Raw genomic sequence first — 23,188 nt, forward strand, 5'->3', positions numbered from 1 at the left:
GGGGGGGTGCCGCGAGTCGGGGGAGGGGCCACAGAGGGGAAGGTAGTGGGCGGCTGCTGCGCCCCCTCGGGTTTGCGCCCGGGGCGACTGCACCGCCCGCACCACCCTAGTTACGGCTCTGGTAGAAGTTAAAAAAAAGAAGCTAGTGTGCCTTCCGTATGGATCTTCTCCACACTTCTTTTATGAAAACTTCTCTACTTTGGGTGGCTTGTACAAATACAAACACTTGTTGGGTTGACATTTTGTTAGCTTTTTAAGATTGAATAATCTTATGAATATATCTGTCGTTAAACACTGTTTACTGAAGATAAATTTGGTGATTATTTAAATTATCATTGCTGCTTTGTATCTTCTCATACAATATCCTGTTACTTGAGACCTTATAATGTAAATGGGCACAAATGTTGCCATAAAATGTTTATCCAGGAGTCAAAAACAATTGTATGTCCTATGTCTATGACCGTGGAATTCTGGGAGTGAAAAAAAAACATGACAAAAAACAAGTTTAAATAGAAACAAGTATTTTTTTGAATTATCATATCTAATTGAAAATTTTGTCAAGATAGTCATTCAGATATTTCAGACTCAACTTTGGTAGATATATGGTATAATTTAAGAAGGACAAACACATGCATCCATGAGTACCAGTATTTGTCATCATGGGCTCATGTAGATTTGGATGCAATATCCGTCTAAAACACAGACGGAAACTGCATCTGAAAAAAAGACAAAGATGCAAGAAAATATGCATTAAAATTAGAGATGCTCAGGCTTGGTTCCTCGGGAGCACACCCGAACTTAGGGGATCCGAGTATACTTTCACTTTTTTGGAATCGAAAACGAGACAAAAAGTCATCGTGACATCTTCGGATCTCGGGAGTTTTGGAATCTGTAAATACCGCCCTCCACGGCGATCTAGCGCCATTTGGGAGAGGGACACAGAAGGGGTAGCATAGAGTGTAGAGCAGTTGGGCAGGCAAAGTTATAGAATTTAAAGAGGAGGGTGGTAGCAGTGTTAAGCAAAGTAATCAGTGACATTCAGGAGAGCTCCATAGCTCCAGTGTTAAATCTCATTGCAGAAAAATACAAATACTAGTGCTGGCAGGGTTGGTGGAATTCTGCAGTCCAATTCGCTGTGTTATATATGTAACACACAGAAAGGAGAGCTCCAGTGTTAAATCTCAGTACAAAAAAATGCAAATAATAGTGCTTACAGGGTTAATCTAATTCTGCAGTCCAATTCTACTGTGTTATATAGGTAACACAAAAAGGAGAGCTGTGTTGCTCCATTACTAATTGTCATTGCTGAAATACAAATACTAGTCCTTTGCAGGCTTTTCTTCTGAATTTGCACCAAAAAGTGTAGAGTTATCACAGCAGTACACAGAAGAGCAGGAGCACCAAGCAGCTGCTGCCACCAGTCATGATGATAGTAATCCCTGTACGTCATCTGGTAAAGCCTATGTAAAAGTACATAGTGTATTTAAGTCAGGCAAACAAAAATGTAAAACAATACCTTTTACCTTGGTCAAGAAAAAAGGAGCTGGAATCCAGGCAAAGTTATCTGCAGAAAAACTAAAATTGCCCACATGCCATTCTACACACGCAGTGGCAAAGAGAAAATGAGGTCTTCGCCTTTCTCCATGAGTGCGATATCTGAAACTGTTACTGAGCCAACTTCTTGTAAGGTCAGTCGTGACCAAGGAAGACCTTGTCATTCGGACTCCAAAAGTGGTGCCCAAATACTTTTACTTGTAAAAGCCGAGCTGGAAGAAAACAGCAAGACACTGCGAGCTTGAGTCAAGTTATTCCCTTAATTAGACTTTTGGAAAAGAGCTTGAGAAACTGAAGGAGGAGATTAAACAAAGCAATTACGCTAAGTATGTTGGACTTGTCAGATCAAGTACTTTATTCGCTTTGCCAGGATTCAAGAGTTTTCAAAATCTTGAAATCGGATCACTACATTTTGGCGACTGTGATTGATCCTCGGTTTAAGAGCTATGTCTTCACTTTGTTTCCAACTGACCAGATCTGAAGAGATGCAAGGAGCTCCTGGTGAGCAAGATGACAGCTCAAGTGTTACGTGACAGGATGGCGTCTCCTCCTTCAGTTTCTCACTCAACTGCTGCTAGGAAAAAACGTAGCTTTCCCCAAGAAACCTAGGGATGGTGCAGATGACTCCACCAAATTTTTACATCTGGTCTGGTCTAAAAGAATTGACCAAAAAACGGGAAACCTCTGCCGTAACTCCACCTGATCCTACTATCAATATCCAAAGGATGGAGGAGGATTATTTTCACGACAGCATAGAAATAGACACATCAGATAGTCCCTTTACATACAGGGAGGAAATAAAGGGAATTTGGAGACCCATGTACCAACTCTCTTTGCACTAATTGCAAGCTGCCCACCCTCCAGTGTGTACTCAGAAAGAGTTTTCAGCACAGCCGGGAACCTTGTCAGTGATTGGCATAGGAAGTTACTTCCTCAAAATGTTCCACGAGGAAGGCCTTTCCCGCTAATTACATCAAAATGCTGAGACTTCTGTAACGGTGGATTCCAGTGGTGATGAATTAATAATGTGTGAGGATGATGTACACACTGATGAGGGTGAGGATGAGGCTGAGGATGATGACAGCAACATCTTGCCACTAGGGCCACCGAGAGGGGGGGGGAGCGGGTACTAATTACCCGGGCATGTCAGGGGGCCCGGCCCGGGCCCTAGCGCCGACAATTTTTTTCTTTTTTTTTCAAAACTAATTTTTTTTTCTTTCTTTCTTTTTTTTTTTCTTTTTTTTTGGGGGGGGCTCGGTCGTTGGTGGGGGGAGCAGGGTAGTTAAAAAAACCCAAAAACATGCTCACGAGATTGCGGCGCCGGCGTCCCTCCTCACTGCTGCTCTGTGCTCCATTACTCCAGACTGACTGAATGCCGGGTGTGACATCATGTCATGCCCAGCATTCAGTCAGTCTGGAGCAATGGAGCACAGAGCAGCAGAGAAGACAGGGAGGAAGAGAGAAGTAAAGGTAAGTGAAGGGAGGAAAATGGGGGGGGCAATAGCAGTATGACACAGAGGGGTTAAAAAACGGGGGGGGGGGGCAATAGCAGCATGACACAGGGGGTTAAAAGAGGGACAATAGCAGCATGATACAGAGGGGTTAAAAAACGGGGGGGGGGGGCAATAGCAGCATGACACAGGGGGGTTAAAAAAGGGACAATAGCAGCATGACACAGGGGGGTTAAAAAAGGGACAATAGCAGCATGACACAGAGGGGTTAAAAAAGGGACAATAGCAGCATGACACAGGAGGGTTAAAAAAGGGACAATAGCAGCATGACACAGGGGGGGTTAAAATAGGGACAATAGCAGCATGACATAGGGGGGTTAAAAAAGGGACAATAGCAGCATGACACATGGGGTTAAAAAAAGAGGGACAATAGCAGCATAACACAGAGGGGTTAAAAAAGGGACAATAGCAGCATGACACAGGGGGGTTAAAAAAGGGACAATAGCAGCATGACACAGGGGGTTAAAAAAGAGGGACAATAGCAGCGTGACACAGAGGGGTTAAAAAAAGAGGGACAATAGCAGCATGACACAGGGGTTAAAAAAGGGACAATAGCAGCATGACACAGGGGGGTTAAAAAAGGGACAATAGCTGCATGACATAGAGGGGTTAAAAAAGGGACAATAGCAGCATGACACAAAGGGGTTAAAAAAAGAGGGACAATAGCAGCATGGCAAAGAGGGGTTAAAGAAAAGAGGGACAAGACAAGCAGCATAGCACAGGGGGTTAAATAAAGGAGGGACAAGCAGCATGGCACAGGGGGTTAAAGAAAGGAGGGACAATAGCAGCATGGCAACGGGGGTTCAAGAAAAGAGGGACAAGCAGCATGGCATAGGGGGTTAAATAAAGGGGCAAAGGCAGCATGGAGGGCGCAGTGTGATCATAAGGGGGCATAGCGTGGTGATGATAAAGGGGCACAGTAATGTGTGTATGATGGCACGTAGCTTTTGGCAATGTAGTGTGTGTGAGGTAGATGGTGGCTAATTAATGGCTGCTATTTTGTTTGCGGGGTAATGGGAATACTATTTTAATGTTGGGGCTGGAGGAAGGCCTAATTATTAATCATGGATGTTATTGATTTAATGGTGCGGCTGGCTGTAATTTTCTAAATGTAGCCATTTTTTTTTCCAAATAGGTCCTCCAACACTCCGGGATCCAGACAAGCCGCAACTAAAGAAACCAGCAGCCACATGTGGTAAAAGTGAGAAGAACAGGTAGGACAGAGCAGCATAGTGTGTGAAATGTTGTGATTCTAGTAGGGACAATGCCAATATTTGGAGAGTGTTTGGTGAGCCCAGTGGGCGCAGGCCAAGACTGAACTCTTTCTGTACACACTGCATTCTTCCTATACTACACAAGGGTGCTTGATATCCTGAAAGTCAGGAGTGCTTGTACAAATGTCACGCTCCGCTGAATTCAGGACCTAGTGATTTTATTGTGCTAGCCACGCCCCAATGGCGAAGTGCCACGCCCCCAATTGTGAGAGCATTCCGCTGAAAATTTTTTGCTTGCTCCACTATAAGGGGGGGCCCCATGAATTTGTTGTACCGGGGCCCTGAATTCCTCTTGGCAGCCCTGCTTGCCACAGTAGAGTTCATTAACACCACTGTTACCTTAGGTGGCTTAAGGCCATTGTTACCTTGTTTTGTGGGGGCCCAAACAAAACAAGCACTTCAGCCACAAGGAGTGGCACTTTTGAAGTCCTTGGTTTGCTAAAGTGTGCATGTCCTTTTTAAGATCCAACATAAGGGTGGTCCTTTCAGCTACCGCTGTGTGCCAATAATACCTACATGTGCTATATATTGTTAAGTGCTTAGCAAAAATCTTAGACACCTATTGATGATGCAGATGACTCACCACAACATTTTTAAATATCATCATCATCATCACCATTTATTTATATAGCGCCACTGATTCTGCAGCGCTGTACAGAGAACTCACTCACATCAGTCCCTGTCCCATTGGAGCTTACAGTCTAAATTCCCTAACACACACACACACACACACACACACAGAGACAGACAGACAGACAGACAGACTACGGTCAATTTGATAGCAGCCAATTAACCTACCAGTATGTTTTTGGACATATGGTCTTGTCTACTGTAAAAGAATTGACCAGAATTAGTGACACCTCTGCTGTAACTCCACCTGATCCTACTATCAACTATCAACATCCAAAGAATGGTGAAGGATTATTTTAAAAAAAATTTAACGGTATAAAGACAACAGTTTTATTAACAAAGAACAATGTTGCTTGCATAAGTAATGTAAGCATGGATGTCTAAATAGACATATATACTACTTTGCTGCTGATCCATCAAGTGTTTGTAATCTGCACTTTACATGAAAGGTACCTAACTAGATTATAATTTTGTGGGAATCGGGGCTGATTCGAAGCTCACTGATGAACTGGCTTTTTGATGGGAATTACAATGACTCTTTTTAGTGCATTGTCTGGCACCCTGGATTGGTGTGTGTCTGATAAAAGCACGCACTCTGGGGGGTCAGCGCTCGTTGCCATGTATTAGCTGTAGAATTACCTCACTTATCCAAGAAACAGGTGGAGCGATCAAATGAACCATAACTGGTTTCATGATGCAAAGACAATTCCATCTTGCCCCAATTTTCTTTTCTGCCACTGCTGTGTGGAAATGTGTCCCAGATGTGGTAGGGACTGCCGTGTGTTTGAGTCACTGCACTGTTGCTTACCATCCAGCCAGGTCGCTGCAGTATTTGTCCGAAAGTGTATGAAAATTATATTGTGACCTGTGAGGTGGTCAAAATTGACTGCAATGACTTGAAATTAGTGTTATTTAGGTTAATAATAATGTAGGATCAAAAAAAGAGCAAAATTATGAGATTTTAGCAATTTTTTAAAAAAAAAATACAGATCCAAAACCAAAACTAAGACACACGAGGGTGGTTTTGCCAAAACCAAAACATGAAGCTAATCCAGATCCAAAACCAAAACCACTTCATGGGGGTCAGTGAGCATCTCTTATTAAAATAGGCTACACTATTAGGGGCTTATGGTAAGTTGAAAGCAAATTGCGTTCTTGGAGTATAACATGCTTTTTTACTTCTGGGCAAGCGTACAAAGCATTTATTCTGATATTAATGGTTTGTGCTCATAGTCAGATGGAAAAAAAAAAGCTATACGCCATACGTAAGCACCTTTGTTTTTGAGGATGTACTTTGCACTTTCTGTGCCACTATTTGTGTATAAAATTCTTATTTTCTATTTCAAATTAAAACAAAAACTCACATGGTTGCAAAAGACTGTGTGTACTGTGCAGACAGGTTTACTTTTAGTGTTGGCATTAATAACCAGTTTTATGGTTTAAGCATCCTATCATTAAACTGCAATATATCACAGACGTGCATCCAGAACAGGAATAAAATTATTTCTTTGTACACATACTGCATAAACTTGAATAAAGAGCGATTGAATTCCTCACTTCATTTTCACAAGTTCTTTGATATCAAAATCAAGGTCAAATGAGCAATGTAACTTTATATTAAGGGACTGCTAAATGTACATTACGAGTTGTCTTATATAAAAAAAGCAACTAATACCATTCATAAACACGTATGTAAACTTTCCCCTACATTGACAGAACTTAAGATATTTAATATTGTATTTATATTTACTGTGTAGTCAGTTAAGTGCAATCAGGATCAATTTTACACAAGATTAGGTACAGCGAAGAGACAAAGGTTGTGGCCATGTATTGTTAGTAAGGGTGTGCACCGGGCACTTTTAGGGTTTTGGGTTCTGATTAGCTTGAGGTTTTGGGTTCTGATTTGTTTTGCCAAAACACCTGACGAAAGGTTTTGGTTCTGATTTAGGGTTTAGGGTTCTGATTTATTTTTAAAAAAGCATAAAAAGTCCCAAAATCTAGTTTTTTGTTTGTTTTTCACTCCTACGCTATTATTAACCTCAATAACATTCAATACTCATACTCTGATTCCTCTCCCCCTTCAGTGTGTACTTCCTCCTCCTCACACATTATCAATTCGTCCCCGCTGGACTCCACAACCACAGGTCCCTCTGTACTATCTGGAGGGCAGTGCTGTACTTGATTGAGGAATTGATAATTAATTTTAATGAACATCATTTTTTCAACGTTCTGCGGAAGCAACCTCCTTCACCGCTCACTGACCAGGTTCCCCGCTGCACTAAAAACTCTTTCCGAGTACACACTGGAGGGGGGACAACTCAGGTAAAATAGAGCCAGTTTGTACAGGGGCTTCCAAACTGCCTTTTTTTCCTGCCAGTAACAATATGGACTGTCTGACATGTCTATTTGGATGGTGTCAGAAAAATAATCCTCCACCATTTTTTCTATTGTGACAGCATCCAATGCAGCGACAGTAGACATGTCTGCAATGGTTGGCAGGTCCTTCAGTCCGGACCAGATGTTGTCTGCATCCCCGCTGCGGGTCTTTTAGGAAAACTGAGTTTTTTCCTCGCAACCACAGGTGTGGAAGAATATGAAGGTGGAGCTGTTGGCATGTCACGGTCCTCTTCAGAGGACAATTTCCTGACTAGCAGGTCTTTGCACCTCTGTAGACTTGTGTCCGCCGGAAACAGAGACACAGCATACGCTTTAAACCGAGGATCGAGCACGGTGGCCAGAATGTATTCCTCTGACTTTAAAAGAGTGACCACCCTCGGATCCTGGCAAAGCGTACAAAGGGCTTCATCCACAAAAGCTACATGCTTGGTGGAATCGGAATGGTTTACCAGCTCCTCCCTCACTTTCTCCAGCTGCTTCTGCAACAGCCTGATCAGGGGAATCACCTGACTCAAGCTGGCAGTGTCGGAACTGACTTCTCGTGTGGCAAGTTCAAAGGGCTGCAAAACCTTCCACAACACGGAAATCAGTCTCCACTGCGCTTAACTCAGGCGCATCCCCACTCCTTTTCCTATGTCGTAGGTGGCTGTGTAGGCTAGAATGGCCTTTTGCTGCTCCTCCATCCTCTGCAGCATATAGAGGGTGGAGTTACAGCGCGTCACAACCTCTTGTTTGAGGTGATGGCATGGCAGGTTCAGACTTTTTGGATGTTGCTCGAGTCTGCGGTAGGCACTGGCAGAATGCCGAAAGTGTCCAGCAATTTTGCGGGCTACCGCAAGCATCTCCTGCACACCCCTGTCACTCTTGAGGTAATGCTACACCACCAAATTAACGGTGTGGGCAAAACATGGGACGTGCTGGAAATTGCCCATATGTAATGCCCGCACAATGTTACTGGCGTTGTCTGACACCACAAATCCCCTGGAGAGTCTAAGTGGGGTAAGCCACTCCGAGATTATTTCCCTCAGTTTTTCTAAGAGGTTGTCAGCGTTGTGCCTCTTACTAAAACCTGTGATACACAACGTTGCCTGCCTTGGCACAACCAGCCGTTGTGGAGATGCTGCTACTGATGCAGCTGCTGCTGTTGCTGCGGAAGGCGATGCATCTACCCAGTGGGCTGTCACAGTCATATAGTCCTTAGTTTGCCCTGAACCACTTGTCCACATGTCCGGGGTTAAGTGGACAGTGGGTACAACCGCATTTTTCAGAGCACTGAGGACACTTGTTCTTACTTCTCTGTACATCTTTGGTATCGCCTGCCTAGTGAAGTGGAATCTCGACGGGATTTGGTACCGGGGACACAATACCTCCATCAACCGTCTAAATCCCACTCCACTGATTTCGGACACTGGACACACATCTAACACCAACATTGCTGTTATTGACGCAGTTATCCGCTTTGCCATAGGATGACTAGTGTCGTACTTGGTGCTCATGGCAAATGACTGTTGGACGGTCAATTGTTTGGTGAAAGACGTAGCGGTCTTACGACTTCCCCTCTGGGAAGATGAACGACTACCAGCAGCAACAGCAGCAGTGGCAGTAGTAGGCGTACCGCTGCAGTATTCCTCGGATGAATCCCGTATTGAAGAGGACTCAGTCTGGCTGGTGACATGGCCTGCAGGACTAAATCTGATGGAGATCGTGGAGGAAGTTGACGAGGAGGGTGTTGGTGGTGTGTATCCAACAGGACCAAGGGATTTAGGTGTCCCTGGACTGATGACGGTCCTTGCCCCAGTTCCTGAACTAACCACTGAACTATGAAGTTTATTCAGGTGACGTATAAGGGAGGATGTCCCTAGGTGGCCAAGATCCTTACCCCTGCTTATTTGAGCCTTACATAAGCTACATATGGCCATACATTTGTTATCCGGATTGGGGTAAAAATAACTCCAGACAGAAGAGGTGCATTTCTTGGTCTTCTGACCAGGCATGACGATGGGCTTTTTCATCCCATGGACATCCACTTTTTTCCCCCCTGGTGCCTCATTTAAAATAACCACATCAGTATCCTCCTCATCAAGTTCCTCCACAACGCCAGCTACATCAATAGCCTCCTTGACACCTTGATTATCCAAATCTGGATCTACACTGTGGGTCATCCTTCCAGCATATGCAGAGGGTGTGCTGCAAATGGTGGATGGAGTCACCTCTTCCCGTACAGTGATGGGAAGGTCAAGCTTCGCAACCACCAACACCCTTGGACTCGCCTTGGGGATTTGTGATGTCATCTATTTAGAAGGCAGAGTTGTTTGCTGTGTTGTTGCTGACAGCATAACTCTTTTAATTTTTTTGGAGGGGGGTGGATGGCTTAGATCCTTGGGTGAAGCTGAACCACTAGTCCTGAACACAGGCCAGGGCTTAAGCCGTTCCTTGCCACTCCGTGTCGTAAAGGGCATATTGGCAAGTTTACGTTTCTCCTCAGATGTTTTCAATTTTCTTTTTTTACTAATTGTAGTGAACTTTTGCTTTTTGGATTTTACATGCCCTCTACAAGGAGATTGGGCATCGGCCTTGGCAGACGACGTTGATGGCATTTCATCGTCTATGTCATGACTAGTGGCAGCAGCTTCAGCATTAGGAGGAAGTGGGTCTTGGTCTTTCCCTACTTTATCCCCCAAATTTTGGTACTCCATTATATGCAGCACACGTTGTATTACAGTACTACAGTACTATTTTTTAAATACTGCAAGAACAGTGAACAATTTTTAATAGATTGCAGTATTAATGTTAATGGTCTGCAATAATTTTTTTTAGACTTTTTAGAATATTTTTTTATATTTTTTTAAAAGAATTTTTGTCGAATTATAATTTTTTTGGAAGATTTTTTAATACTTTTAAAATAAAGATGCACTTAGCAAAACAAAGCACAGGACAAAAGCACCGCTGGACTCAGCAAGGACAGAGCACTGGACTGATGCACCACTGGACTCAGCAAGGACAGAGCACTGGACTGATGCACCACTGGACTCAGCAAGGACGCAGCACTGGACTGATGCACCACTGGACTCAGCAAGGACTTTTTTTTTTTATATTAATTTAAAAGGATTTTGGTAGAATTTTTCTTTTTTTTTTTTTTTTATGGAAGAATTTTTAATACTTTTGAAAGAAATATGCACTTTGCAGAACAAAGCACAGGACAAAATGCACCGCTGGACTCAGCAAGGACAGAGCACTGGACTGATGCACCACTGGACTCAGCAAGGACACAGCACTGGACTGATGCACCATTGGACTCAGGAAGGACACAGCACTGGACTGATGCACCACTGGACTCAGCAAGGACAGAGCACTGGACTGATGCACCACTGGACTCAGCAAGGACAGAGCACTGGACTGATGCACCACTGGACTCAGCAAGGACACAGCACTGGACTGATGCACCACTGGACTCAGCAAGGACTTTTTTGATTTTTTTTTTATATTAATTTAAAAGGATTTTTGTAGAATTTTTCTTTTTTTTTCTTTTTATGGAAGAATTTTTAATACTTTTGAAAGAAATATGCACTTTGCAGAACAAAGCACAGGACAAAATGCACCACTGGACTCAGCAAGGACAGAGCACTGGACTGATGCACCACTGGACTCAGCAGGACAGAGCACTGGACTGATGCACCACTGGACTCAGCAGGACAGAGCACTGCCAAAAGCACCACTGGACTCAGCAGGACAGAGCACAGCACAGCACAGCACAGCACGAGAAATAGCAGGACAGAGGACCACCTAACACATCCTCCCTCTTCCCTGATCAATGCCCGAGTGAAGATGGCGGCGGCAAGCGGGGAATTTAAAGGTTCCGAGTATCGCAAGATTCGACAGCGGGATTATGACTCAGAGCCTCGTTTTAAGTTTCGGAATCGGCGGGAATACCCGGACAGTGCTCGGATCTGACTCGGATCTGCGCTGTTCGGGGGGGCTCATCCTTAATTGTTAGAATTGCACTGACGTACAGTCCCTGATATATGCAAATTAAAACATTAGTGTGCACTGTATGGAAAAAAATTAATACTGTGAATAGTAGACATCCCAATGAATACTTTACACAGACTTGAGCTTAGAATACTAGCTTTGTGCCCACAATGTGTACTTCCATACCCAGGGGCAGACCTTAATGTATTCTTCCATACCCAAGGACGGAACACAATGCTTACTCCCATACCCAAGGTCAGAACACAGTGTATACTCCCATACACAGGGTCAGAACACAGTGTATTCTCCCATACCCACAGAAGCAACACAGTGCATACTTCATACCTAGGGGTAGAACACAATATTTGGTGGAGGCCCTGGTGATGATGGTAACACCTTCCCGAGGCCCCACCTCTGCTCTTCTGAACATGTACAGTAGAGCAGAGCATGGTCATTAGGAGGGTGGACTGGCATTGCTGGGCCTCCCTTACCTACTGTAACGATTCTCAGGAGTTTTCTATAAGTCAGTGTTAGCGCTGGCCTTCCCAAGCTGCGGAGACTAACAAATCCCTGCTCTTCACCAAGGCAGAATGGATTTTGCTGCAGGAGGTCCACAGGTCAATGACCTTAGGTTAGCCCACTGATGTGATAGATGACAGACAGTTGGTAAAAGACCAAGACTTGACCAGGGAGAGAAAAGTCTAGTCCTATAGCACAATGTATGACGACCACATAAAGCTTTGTGTCTAGGATAACAGCCTCATGCCTCAATGTATAGTCAACATACCTACCACTTATAGACCTGTGTGAAGGATAGTAGGTTATTACCCGATTTATATAGTCCCATACCTACCACCTATCGCCATTTCTAGAATAATAGCATCATCCGTTTTGTGCACAATGTATATTCCATGCCGACCACATAAAGCTTTTTGTCTAGGATAACAGCCTCATGCCCACAATGTATAGTCACCATACCTGCCACATATAGACCTGTGTCCAACATTACAGCCTTTAACACACCACATATTAACACATGCACATTATACAGCACCATCGGTCTCATGCTCATCACAGTCCCATGCCTACCACATACAGTCATATGAAGTAATGGACATCTATTTGCATTATTTAATTGATATTTCCATTTGGACTATAGCAGGAAAGAATACTTATGTGTGTGTTTTAAATGGGAAAACAACAGATGTTTTTATTTAATTTGTATTTTAGATTTGTGTTTGTCTTTAAGTACATTTTAGATTGAAAATGTAACTTTCAAGTTATTAATAACACTGACAAAACATTTTTTCTCTTGTGCATATGACACTTCACTATATTGTTATATTGTATACAAGTAGGGTAATGCGGCTTTAGCATGTACCACTAATACTGGCAAGCCACATCTCTGTGCTGTCATGGGGCGTAACCATACACACTTGTACTCTTGGGACCTTATTTAGAGTCGGACGCAATTTCCGTTTAAGAAGTGTAGGAGTGGGAGTGTGCCGCAGCTTGGTAGGGTATTACGAGTGGCAAGTAACCCCAGTCGCGTTCCACTCTTAATACCCTATCGAGCTGCGAGCAGTTCCTGCAGCTAGCTAACTGCTTGCGCCACCAAATTCTTGCCGCACAGCTTTAGCCCTGTTTTGACGTGTGTTGCGTCTGCGCCTCACTGCGACTAGGATGTACTTACATGGTCACGCCTTCACAATTCGGCGTTCCTCCCATTCTCTCGTAGTGAGTCGCAAGCTGTCACAAGTGTTAATTGCGTCCAAGATGCAGGCGGATTTGGTGCTTGCTGCACAGGCGTGGTAGTGTTTTTTTGTTCGTTGCGCCTAAAATGGACTTTGCGTCTGACTCTAAATGAGGTCCTTGATGTGTACCGGAATGAAAGTGCTACTGTTTTTTTCAGCCGGATATATCTTGCGATGTGTCTGACTCAAAATATGCTTATAAGTATGCTTTATCTTACGAGCAAATATAACCAAGGAACACTCTGAGCACATATGTATCCACCTCTAGCTGAGCCACTGTATGTGAGCATAGAGAATTCTGCCCAAGTAACTTGTTAACTGACTTTTACAGAGACATTTTAGTTTAAAAAAGAATTTTCTCTGTAGACTTAATTTGCTTTCACGAGTTCACATAAGATGTTTCTATACTATTTTTTCCTTTACGTCATTCCTTTGGGATAAAAGAGAGCTTGTAATATGTTTAAAGTGTTTGTGATTGTAAGCGGTGTGAATGTATGCCAAGGGGCCAGTAGATTTGCTTCACTATAATACACTATGGACTTTTAAAGCGTGCTTTGTGCTCGCTCATTAGAATACAAAGCTGTTTTAAGACAGGAGATTTTGACAGTGCAAACTCTGTTGCTTTAGATATATTTCACAAGCATGTTATCTAGAGTTACAAGCAAACGCATATGTATCTTGTGTACATAGGACACACAGGGAAAGCTGAGTGGAAATAAAAGGTCTTTAGCCCAATGGAAAGTAATGGTGACAGGTTATCTTGATCACCTCCTAATAACCTTTAAAATGTAATATAAATAGCTATAAATGCCTAACATATTGAAGTTTCTTGTTTTACATAATCTAATTCACTTGCCAAATTAGGCTTGCACTCATTTACAGAACTGTATTCTTTAATTCAACAACAGAGGTTTTAGAACAAAATAAGAGTTTGGATTAGAATTATCTTCTTTTTAGCTGTTGTGTACATGTAGTAATATTTCTATATGTGTGCAAAGTTCAGGACTGAAAGCTTTGTTAACCCCTTTCCCACCAGGGCTCCCCCCCTACGCACAGTGCTATAGGGCAGTGAGGTAAAGAGGCCTGCATATGCAAACAGGTGCTGATCTTCCCTGAGGGAAGAATGGAACCAAGGCAACATGCCAGAAAACTGACAAGCTTGTCACTTCTGATCAAAGCAAGCAGCAAGACCAGATAATCAACATGCCCACCATTTAAAAGCAACGAGTGATTTATCATACTGCTGTCAGCGTTAATAAATGCTGCCTTAAACACTGGAAAACATTAGGCATCTATAGCATTTTGCATTTTTTTTTCCAAGCCATACATGAATTTCAAATATAATATTCAAAATCCCGCATAAAAGACCAAAACATCTGCTCTTTGAGCTACATGCGTGACACAACAAACTGATCTTTTGGAGCTTAGAAAAGCTACAAGTTGGTCGATCTAATGATTTTTCCAAAACATTAAACAGAGGGACGAACAGGTTCAAGGTATTTTTCTCCAAATACATTTTGTTTTGACCAAGGGACATGTGACATCAAGGGCTAGATTTACTAAGCTGCGGGTTTGAAAAAGTGGGGATGTTGCCTATAGCAACCAATCAGACTCTAGCTGTCATTTATTTAGTACCTTCTACAAAATGACAGCTAAATCTGATTGGTTGCTATAGGCAACATCCCCACTTTTTCAAACCCGCAGCTTAGTAAATCTAGCTCCAAATTCTGTCCTGGAGATTGGCCATCCATTCTGCTATTACTGGACAGGTTCCCCAAAAAATTATTGTTATGCAGCCACCTTGCCTGAGGTGGATCTTGAGGAAGGCTATTATTTGCTTACAAATGTGTTGGGCCACAAATGGAAGTATTGAGATTGGAAGGAAAACTGTAACAGACATTTATATTTTCTATGTACACTACATAACAATACTTCACATTACACATACGCTCACTGTTGTAAATGTAATGTAGGTATCAGCTTATTTTTTTTTTGTCAAAGTCCTAAAACTGATTATGAAATTTGTCTGTAGTTTAAATCAATCCCAATGTCAAAACTGTCAGCTGTAGGATCTATGATATATGTAACAATGAGGAAAAATCTATATATTATGGGCCTGATTTTGAGTTAGAAGCAAATCAAAGAAAAGGAGCAACTTTGCACCTGGGCAAACCATGTTACAATGCAAGGGGTACAAATTGACTTGTTTGTTGTTTTTTCATGTAGCACATAAATACTTGATAGCTTTATTTTTACACTGAAATTAAAGTTGATCTATCACATGTCATATCCCAACTACCAATCTGTTCCTACATTTTAAATTTACCTCCCCTTCTAATGCAACACGGTTTTGCCAAGGTGCAAAATTACTCTTTTTCTTTGCTTTGCTCCTAACTCAAAATCAGGCCCTATGTCTGCCTATCCTGACAGAGTTTAAGATACTTAATCATGTATTTACTATTACTAATTGACTGTAAGAGATTTCCTTCTGTACTTCTTATTCTATCCGGTCTGTGTAATATCTGAGTTATTAGCACTGGCATTTCATTGTACTGCTATAGAGCTATATTTATAGGAGAGCATAATATCATAAACATGTGAAAAATAGTAATTACACCTATTTGTGTCAAAGACACTAGGGGCGTAATTCATTAAGGATCTTAAATGAAGAGGATTCTTATTTCAGTCTCCTGGACAAACCATGTTACAATGCAAGGGGTGCAAATAAGTGTTCTGTTTTGCACATAAGTTAAATACTGACTGTTTTTTAATGTATCACACAAATATTTGATAGCTTATTTGTACACTGAAATTTAAAGTTGATATTTGTGTGCTACATGAAAAAACAGTCAGTATTTAACTTATGTGCAAAACAGAATACTAATTTGCACCCCTTGCATTGTAACATGGTTTTGTCCAGGAGACTGAAATAAGAATCCTCTTCATTTAAGATCCTTAATGAATCAGGCCCTAGATCCTGTCTGTATCACCTTCACTCAACTCCACTTTGCATATACATGCTGACCAACAGGCAGGTGTCCAAGTATATAGATATTCCAAGCTTCTAATGTATTGTGTAAAACAGGGGAAGTATTTAAACTGGGGCCTGAGCCTTGTAAGCTGATACATATATGTTATAAACAATGAGGATTGCCTATCTGGCATGGCAGGTTTCCTGTAGGGTTTTTGTTGTTATTGTGAAATGCTACTTCACTATATAGTACATAAATGGTGCCTAATGTGTCAATAGGCTTTACTGCTAAATTCAATGAGAAATCAGTTATAGACATTACAGAGCCAGCTCACATCTTCACTGCATTGAGAATAAAACACAAGTGAAAGAACAAATGTGGATCTTAGATAAATATTATATTTATTAACTTCTCTCAAGAACAAAATGTTTTGTATAATTATAGCTCCCTGGCAGACACAAAAGAATACCTATAACTGATATCATTAACATATAATATGCCATTATATAGAAAATAACCACATATTATTATATGATCACTCCATATATTCAGAAAAACTTCTGTGATTGCTGCACCGTGTTTGCCAGTGGTTCTCTTGAACCCCGCTAGTTCCACTCCAACCTTCCACGCAGCACATGCGGGGTATATTAGTACTTCCTGTATTCATAAATGTGCTGTCACAGTAATAAACGGGCTACCTTGGATCATTCATAAAAATACCACTCACATTTAGATTACTTTTTCAACACATATGGCACTTCTGGCTACTCCATGTCATATTAAAAAGCATCCATTTGTTTCTGTGACAGGGCACTCCTTAATACAAAACCTGACAAAGTAAGCAGCACAGAGTTACCTGTGATCAATTAGTTAACAAATATATACACAATTTCAAAAAATATAAAATTGGATCGATATTTTGTGACATGAAACTACTTTCCCATATGGTAAGCAAACCTTAGTACAGTTGTGTGTGTGTGGATAGATAGATAGATAGATAGATAGATAGATAGATAGATAGATAGATAGATAGATAGATAAAATATAGATGGGGTTTTCTAGTAAACAGAAGATTGTTCCTTTTCCTGTGAGACATCACACAGGGGAACTGTAAAACAAAATACCTTATTGTCCATGAAAAATGTTGTATTGTATTTTAGATGTTGACACAACTGCTATAGCTGTTTATAATTAAATGTAACTATGTTAGAACTGGCCGCTTGTAAGCTGTTACAAATTGTATTATATAACGTTACCAAAAGTAAAGTAGCCAGCTGGTGTAGATTGAAGATGTTGTGCAATTCTAAATAATTTTATTAAATGTGCATGAAAATGAATTAAATAATGTCTACTACCGATAGAAAAAGCCCAACAAAATCTGTATATAACCAATTATGCGTTTAAACTGTTTGCAACCAAAAAAGGTTGATTTTTTTTTGTTAATCCTTCAAAGAAAAAAATATCTCTGAGAAAATAAATATAAGATTTCTTCTTGAAGTTCCTAGAACTATGAAGAAAATGTGTCAAACATCTTAGGGCTAGATTTACTAAGCTGCGGGTTTGAAAAAGTGGAGATGTTGCCTATAGCAACCAATTAGATTCTAGCTTTTTATTTATTAAGTACCTTCTACAAAATGACAGCTAGAATCTGATTGGTTGCTATAGGCAACATCCCCACTTTTTCAAACCCGCAGCTTAGTAATTCTAGCCCTTAGTATTTTCTGCTGCTAGTAACCGCTCTGTACATACTAAATATACACAAAATACAAATTTACAGTTTGCGTAGATTGTTAGTTGTCTATAAAGTAGTGGCGAGGCTGGGATTTGTAGTTCCAAAACAGCTGGTGGCCTCTGCTTTCCAAAGCCTGTTTTAGAGGATCTAACAAATTGGATATAGTAGCCCAGATATAAGTGTCAGTGCTTATTTAGAAACTTGTCTTTGAACATTTGAGGCTTAGGGAAATACCCTTCTCTCCATCCACCGGGATGAGCCGTAACAGGATTATCTGTTGGAAGTTCCAGCCTTGCACACAGAACACTTTTATTCTTTCCAGTTAAGATCTAAAAAACTGAACGCATTCATTAAAGTCATACATTAAAATGGGGGAGGGCGCCAGTACTTGTTACTCCTCAGGCACTTTGGCATATTATAGGACAATATGCGACAGGTTAAATGATCAACTTAGATAGTCCCTGGGCTAGGCATGTCCCTGCAAACCTGCTTGTGAAAAGTGATGTCTTCAGTGCCACTCCCAACCAGCCCACACCTTTCTATGATGTCTGGGCGCAGTAGTTTTACAAGTACAGTGGAAACACAGATCACAGTGTTTGTATCCCTCGATAGCCAATATAGTTTGTAAGATAATATACACCTGGTCACTAATCGAGTAATGAATTCCTTGTTTCTTTTCTATTTCATATTTAAGTCTACTGGGTGGGCATTAAGCATTTGTTGCCCAATTTAGCAGAATTAGAAACTAAAGGGGGTATAAGATAGTTTATATGTCACTGATAGAAGAGGGAGATTGTTAACGATCCAGTGCTCAAAGAGAATTTGGTAGCTGACCAACATATTGCCATTGGATTTTTCTTTCTTTCTTTGCTATTTAAATGAAACACTGTTTCTTTTGAAAGCCAATTGTTGTGTTACACACCATAGAACAGATTATTCATCTTTCTGTAATACACTGGAGAAATCCTTTGAAGAGACTTCACAGTTTGGAAAGTCATCCAAATCTCAGGTTTATGATCTGCAGACTTTGAAAGCAGATATAATATAGCAGAAGATAAAGTATTTAAAAGCATATCCATATCATGCGCTAGCAGGGACAATCCTTAAAGTGCACTCTGTATGTTGTATCAAATTCTGGATTGTTACAGAGGAGAACGCCAACTCACCTTTAACCTATTTGGTACAGAAGGATCCCACAGTAAGGACCTGATTTTGAGCTGGGAGCAAAGCAAAGAAAAGGAGCAAATTTGCACCTGGACAAACCATGTTACAAAGCAAGGGGTACAAATCGACTTATTTTTTTGCACACAAAAAAAATACCGGCTGTTTTTTCATCTAGCACACAAATACTTTATCTTTCCACTGAAATTAAAGTTGATCTATGGCATGCCGTGTCCCAACTATAAATCTGTCCCTACATTATAAATGTACCTCCCTCTCTAATGTAACATGGTTTTGCCAAGGTGCAAATTTGCTCTTTTTCTCTGCTTTGCTCCTAACTCAAAATCGGGCCCTAAATGTCAATGGATATCCCATATTGTCAGAGACATCAATATAATCATATAGGGATACTTCACAAGGCTGAGGAATTCACACACTTCTCAAACTAAAGAACATTATTTTATTTATTTTTTTAATAAAATAGTAGAGCAGGAAAAATAATTGTATGTTACAAATATATATATATATATATTTATATATGTACAGAAAAAAACAACAACTGTGCATGTCCCACGCACCAAAGAGCAACACAATATACAAAGTTTCCCTTTGCAGTATCTAGTGCTTTTTGATCTATTCATGGCAAGAATTTGGTTCACAATAGAAAGAGTCAATAAGCCCTTTGAATTGATCCATCTCTTTTTTTTTTTTAACCAAACAGTCCCAACGTGTATAACATTTGGCTTGATTTCCATTAAAAAGCCACAGGGTAGGACTAAAAGACTTCCGAGGGAAGGACCCTCAATTCTTTTGTCAAGAAACATCTTTTGTTGCTCTGCTTGCAGAAACCTACATGATTCTCGTTTTAAGTAGTGGGGAGAAAAAATAAATATTGCACATTATTTCCCAGTGACAGGACTAAACACTGCAGTTATGTCTTTAGAGAAACAGCTTGTTTTTTTTTTCAGTGCCTCTGAGGTCAGAAGGTCAACATCCTAAATATATCTTATTTTCTAACTAGTTGGGTTGCATTTTACAAAACAAAAAAAAAAATTTAGTTTGTATTTTCAAGCATTTCAGTAGCTATTAGTAGTGCTCCCAGACACTTGCGGCAAACTAGTCTTTGGGATAACTACTGGATATCCAAGTTCAGTAAATGCAACTGTTAAACATCATTCAGCCTAGGGATTATACATCTGGCCACACAAATTAGTAATGTAAGTGGGCATTTCATGGAAAGTCCTGACAAAGCTCCACTGAATAAATGAAGCTCCAGTTCTCTTAAATGTCTTTTCTGTAAAGTGATCGTTTTACCTTGGCTTGCTGCATTGTGCTGATTAAGAAAACAAGTTTATAGTCGGGTTTGCTTGACTGAAAGGAGAAGCCTAATGTCTCCCCTGCTCATACACAGGTGGGAGGCTGTAGGGCTGATTCATATTTTCCGTGGTGAATTTTTTGCGGCTGTTTTTTTTGGTAGATTCCTGTGCTTGTAATGACACTGGCAGGTTTTCGCCTGCTCCTTTTCTTTAATCTCTTGCTGAAGACATTCTGCCATGACTGCAAGGTTTTAGAAGTCCAGATCCACATCCCACTGGTAATGCCCACAATTAATAACATAAATATTTTGACCATGAATATTTCTATTGCTGGGATAGAGTTTGTCATTGTACAATCCAGAGTCTTAGTTTGACTGTTCATTTTACACTTATCTTGTGTGGCCAGTATTTTCCAGTAATCCATGTTAAGTCGCTCATAGAAGTAACAAGCAATGACACAAGTGGCCGGGACTGTGTATAGGACAGAAAATACCCCAATCCTGACCATTAGTTTCTCCAGCTTGTCAGTATTTTCCCCTCCTGTTTTCATCACTTTCCTGATGTGGAAAAGAGCTACAAACCCAGACAGGATAAAAGAAGTTCCTATAATGAGGTAACAGGCCAAGGGAATAAGCACAAAGCCAGTCAGGGCATTGACATCCATGCTTCCAACATAGCAGACCCCTGTTAGTTCATCACCAGCCACTCTCCTCATCACTAGAATAATGATGGTTTTCACAGCTGGGATGGCCCAGGCAGCTAGGTGGAAATAGCTACTGTTAGCCTCAATGGCTTCATGACCCCACTTCTTCCCAGCAGCCAGGAACCATGTCAGTGTCAGAATCACCCACCACAGAGAGCTAGCCATGCCAAAATAATACAGGATAAGAAAAACTATGGTGCAGCCAGTGCTTTCCAGACCCTCCTGGATGACATATAGCTGCCCACTGTCTCTGTCACAGGCTATGCTGTCGGCTCCAGCAAACATGCGGATTATGTAACCTACAGAGTATACACAGTAGCACATAGACAGGAAGATAATAGGCCTCTCTGGGTACTTGAAGCGCTGGGGATCTATGAGGAAAGTGAGGACAGTGAAAGCGCTGGAGAAGAAGCACACGATGGACCAGATAGCAATCCAGATGAAGGCAAATTTCTTGTCATCCTTGCTCCAATACACATCAACTCCAGAAGTGCACAGAGGGGCACAGGACGCACTTTTTTCCACGTGGTGAAACTTTCCTGCGTTCTCACAGATTGTTCTGCTTGGGATGTCCTTAGGCTGCGTATCATGGCCATTATTGGGTCTCTGGGGCCTAAATATCGGAGGAAGAATACTGGATCCTCTAGGGGTATCATCAGATCCATTGTTTGGGGCTTCCATGCACAGGTTGTTGGGATCGTTTTTGTTAGGCAATTTGCTGCAATCCAGAGAATCCGGCCACTTAAAATTGAACTGCTCCATAATAGGGGAGCATTTGTGTCTTGCCTGTTCACACATTACCCTGCAAGCAGGGATCGGGGTGGACACCTGCTCGGTGCACATTGGAGCATAGAGGGAGCACAAGAAGAACTTCAGATGAGTGTGACAGCCATACTCAACCAGCGGGGCAAACTCATGTAGCTGGATAGCTGCCTCTCTCTGGTTTTCATGTCCCATCAGGTTAGGCATCCTGGTCATGTTATAACCAATGTCCTTACACATAGGGATCTCTATAGCTTGACACTTATCATCACCATTCCGGTCTGTGTCTATGGAGCTGATCCCTGAGCACAGGCATATTCCAAGCAGTAAAAGCAGTGCGGATTTGGAGATCTGTGCTGTAATATCCATGCCTGTAGCTCACAGGGGAACAGTCCTTTAACGTTTAGTCACAGGCTGGGATAATACAGTGTGACGGAGACGGAAGTCAAAGCTGCATAACTCCTAGATAATGTACAGAGTGTCTATCCAGTCCCCGATGAAGGACCGGGCTAGCAGTGAATCAGCTCCAGTCTTGGGACCCGCAGCTGCAGGGATACCTTGGAGATGCCGGGAAGTTGAGGGAAGAGACTGGATTGTCGGTATTGTAGTTCGGGAGTGATCAGTATCCTCCCAGCGGTGTTTCTTCCACGCACATGTTCGTGGGCTGCTGTCTGTAGGAGCTAGATGTGCCAGGCTGTGCCTATATCCTTCTTCCCGGGTGAGACAACCAAGTGAATATGCTTCACTTCCCAGCGATCGGAGCTTGCAGTCTGCACTGATCCAGACACTCCTCCTCACTCCTCTCTCTGGAGCCTGAGCAGCTGTTTTGGGGGCTGTGCCCCGGGATAAAAAAAAAAAAAACCTGTTGGAGATCCGCCTTGCATACGACATCTACTTTGCATAAGAAAGGTGAAGCTGACACGTTGATTACTTTGCAATGGGTCGGAACGGCTCTAGTCCTCAAGCAGGACCCCTGCACAGAGCTGCGATCCCACACTTTCCCTGCTCCACCTCCTCCCTCCCCAGGGAAGTTTTTAAAGTGTCTACAAAGTAATCGCTCTCAAGTGCAGGTAGGAAGTGAGGGGGAGCAGGTAGTAGACTCAACTGTTTGTAAACAAAACACTTGGCTTTTGAACCTGTTTATTCTGTATTTGTTCACTGCCGGGGAACACAAAGACTTACAGTTTATTGCCACTATCAGAACTGACTTCAAGGGCTGTACATTCTCATTGTTTCCTCAGGAAACATTAAACGTACAAAGATGTAACACTTATTTTTGTGTTTTTGAAACTGGGATCATTTCTATTTGAGAGTTTAGGCAGGAGAAGAGTTAATGCACATGCACAGTTAAATAGACATATTAGTAAGGTAGAATGCTAATAATATTTATTCATTTTGTCTTTCTCTCTTTTGTCTGACACACCACGAACCCTTTCAGGACACAAAGAATTAC

General features: G+C 41.7%; 1 protein-coding gene across 1 annotated transcript; it reads right to left on the reverse strand.

Moving 5' to 3' along the window:
• Positions 1–19,400: 19,400 nt before the first annotated feature.
• On the reverse strand, positions 19,401–22,726 carry FZD10 (frizzled class receptor 10). The gene has a single exon (XM_075176759.1). It carries the CDS (start codon positions 22,102–22,104, stop codon positions 20,356–20,358), a length of 1,749 nt encoding a protein of 582 aa, XP_075032860.1. The 5' UTR covers positions 22,105–22,726; the 3' UTR covers positions 19,401–20,355.
• Positions 22,727–23,188: the final 462 nt, after the last annotated feature.

Source organism: Mixophyes fleayi, chromosome 1 (genome assembly GCF_038048845.1).
Source record: "Mixophyes fleayi isolate aMixFle1 chromosome 1, aMixFle1.hap1, whole genome shotgun sequence".
Lineage (NCBI taxonomy): Eukaryota > Metazoa > Chordata > Amphibia > Anura > Limnodynastidae > Mixophyes > Mixophyes fleayi.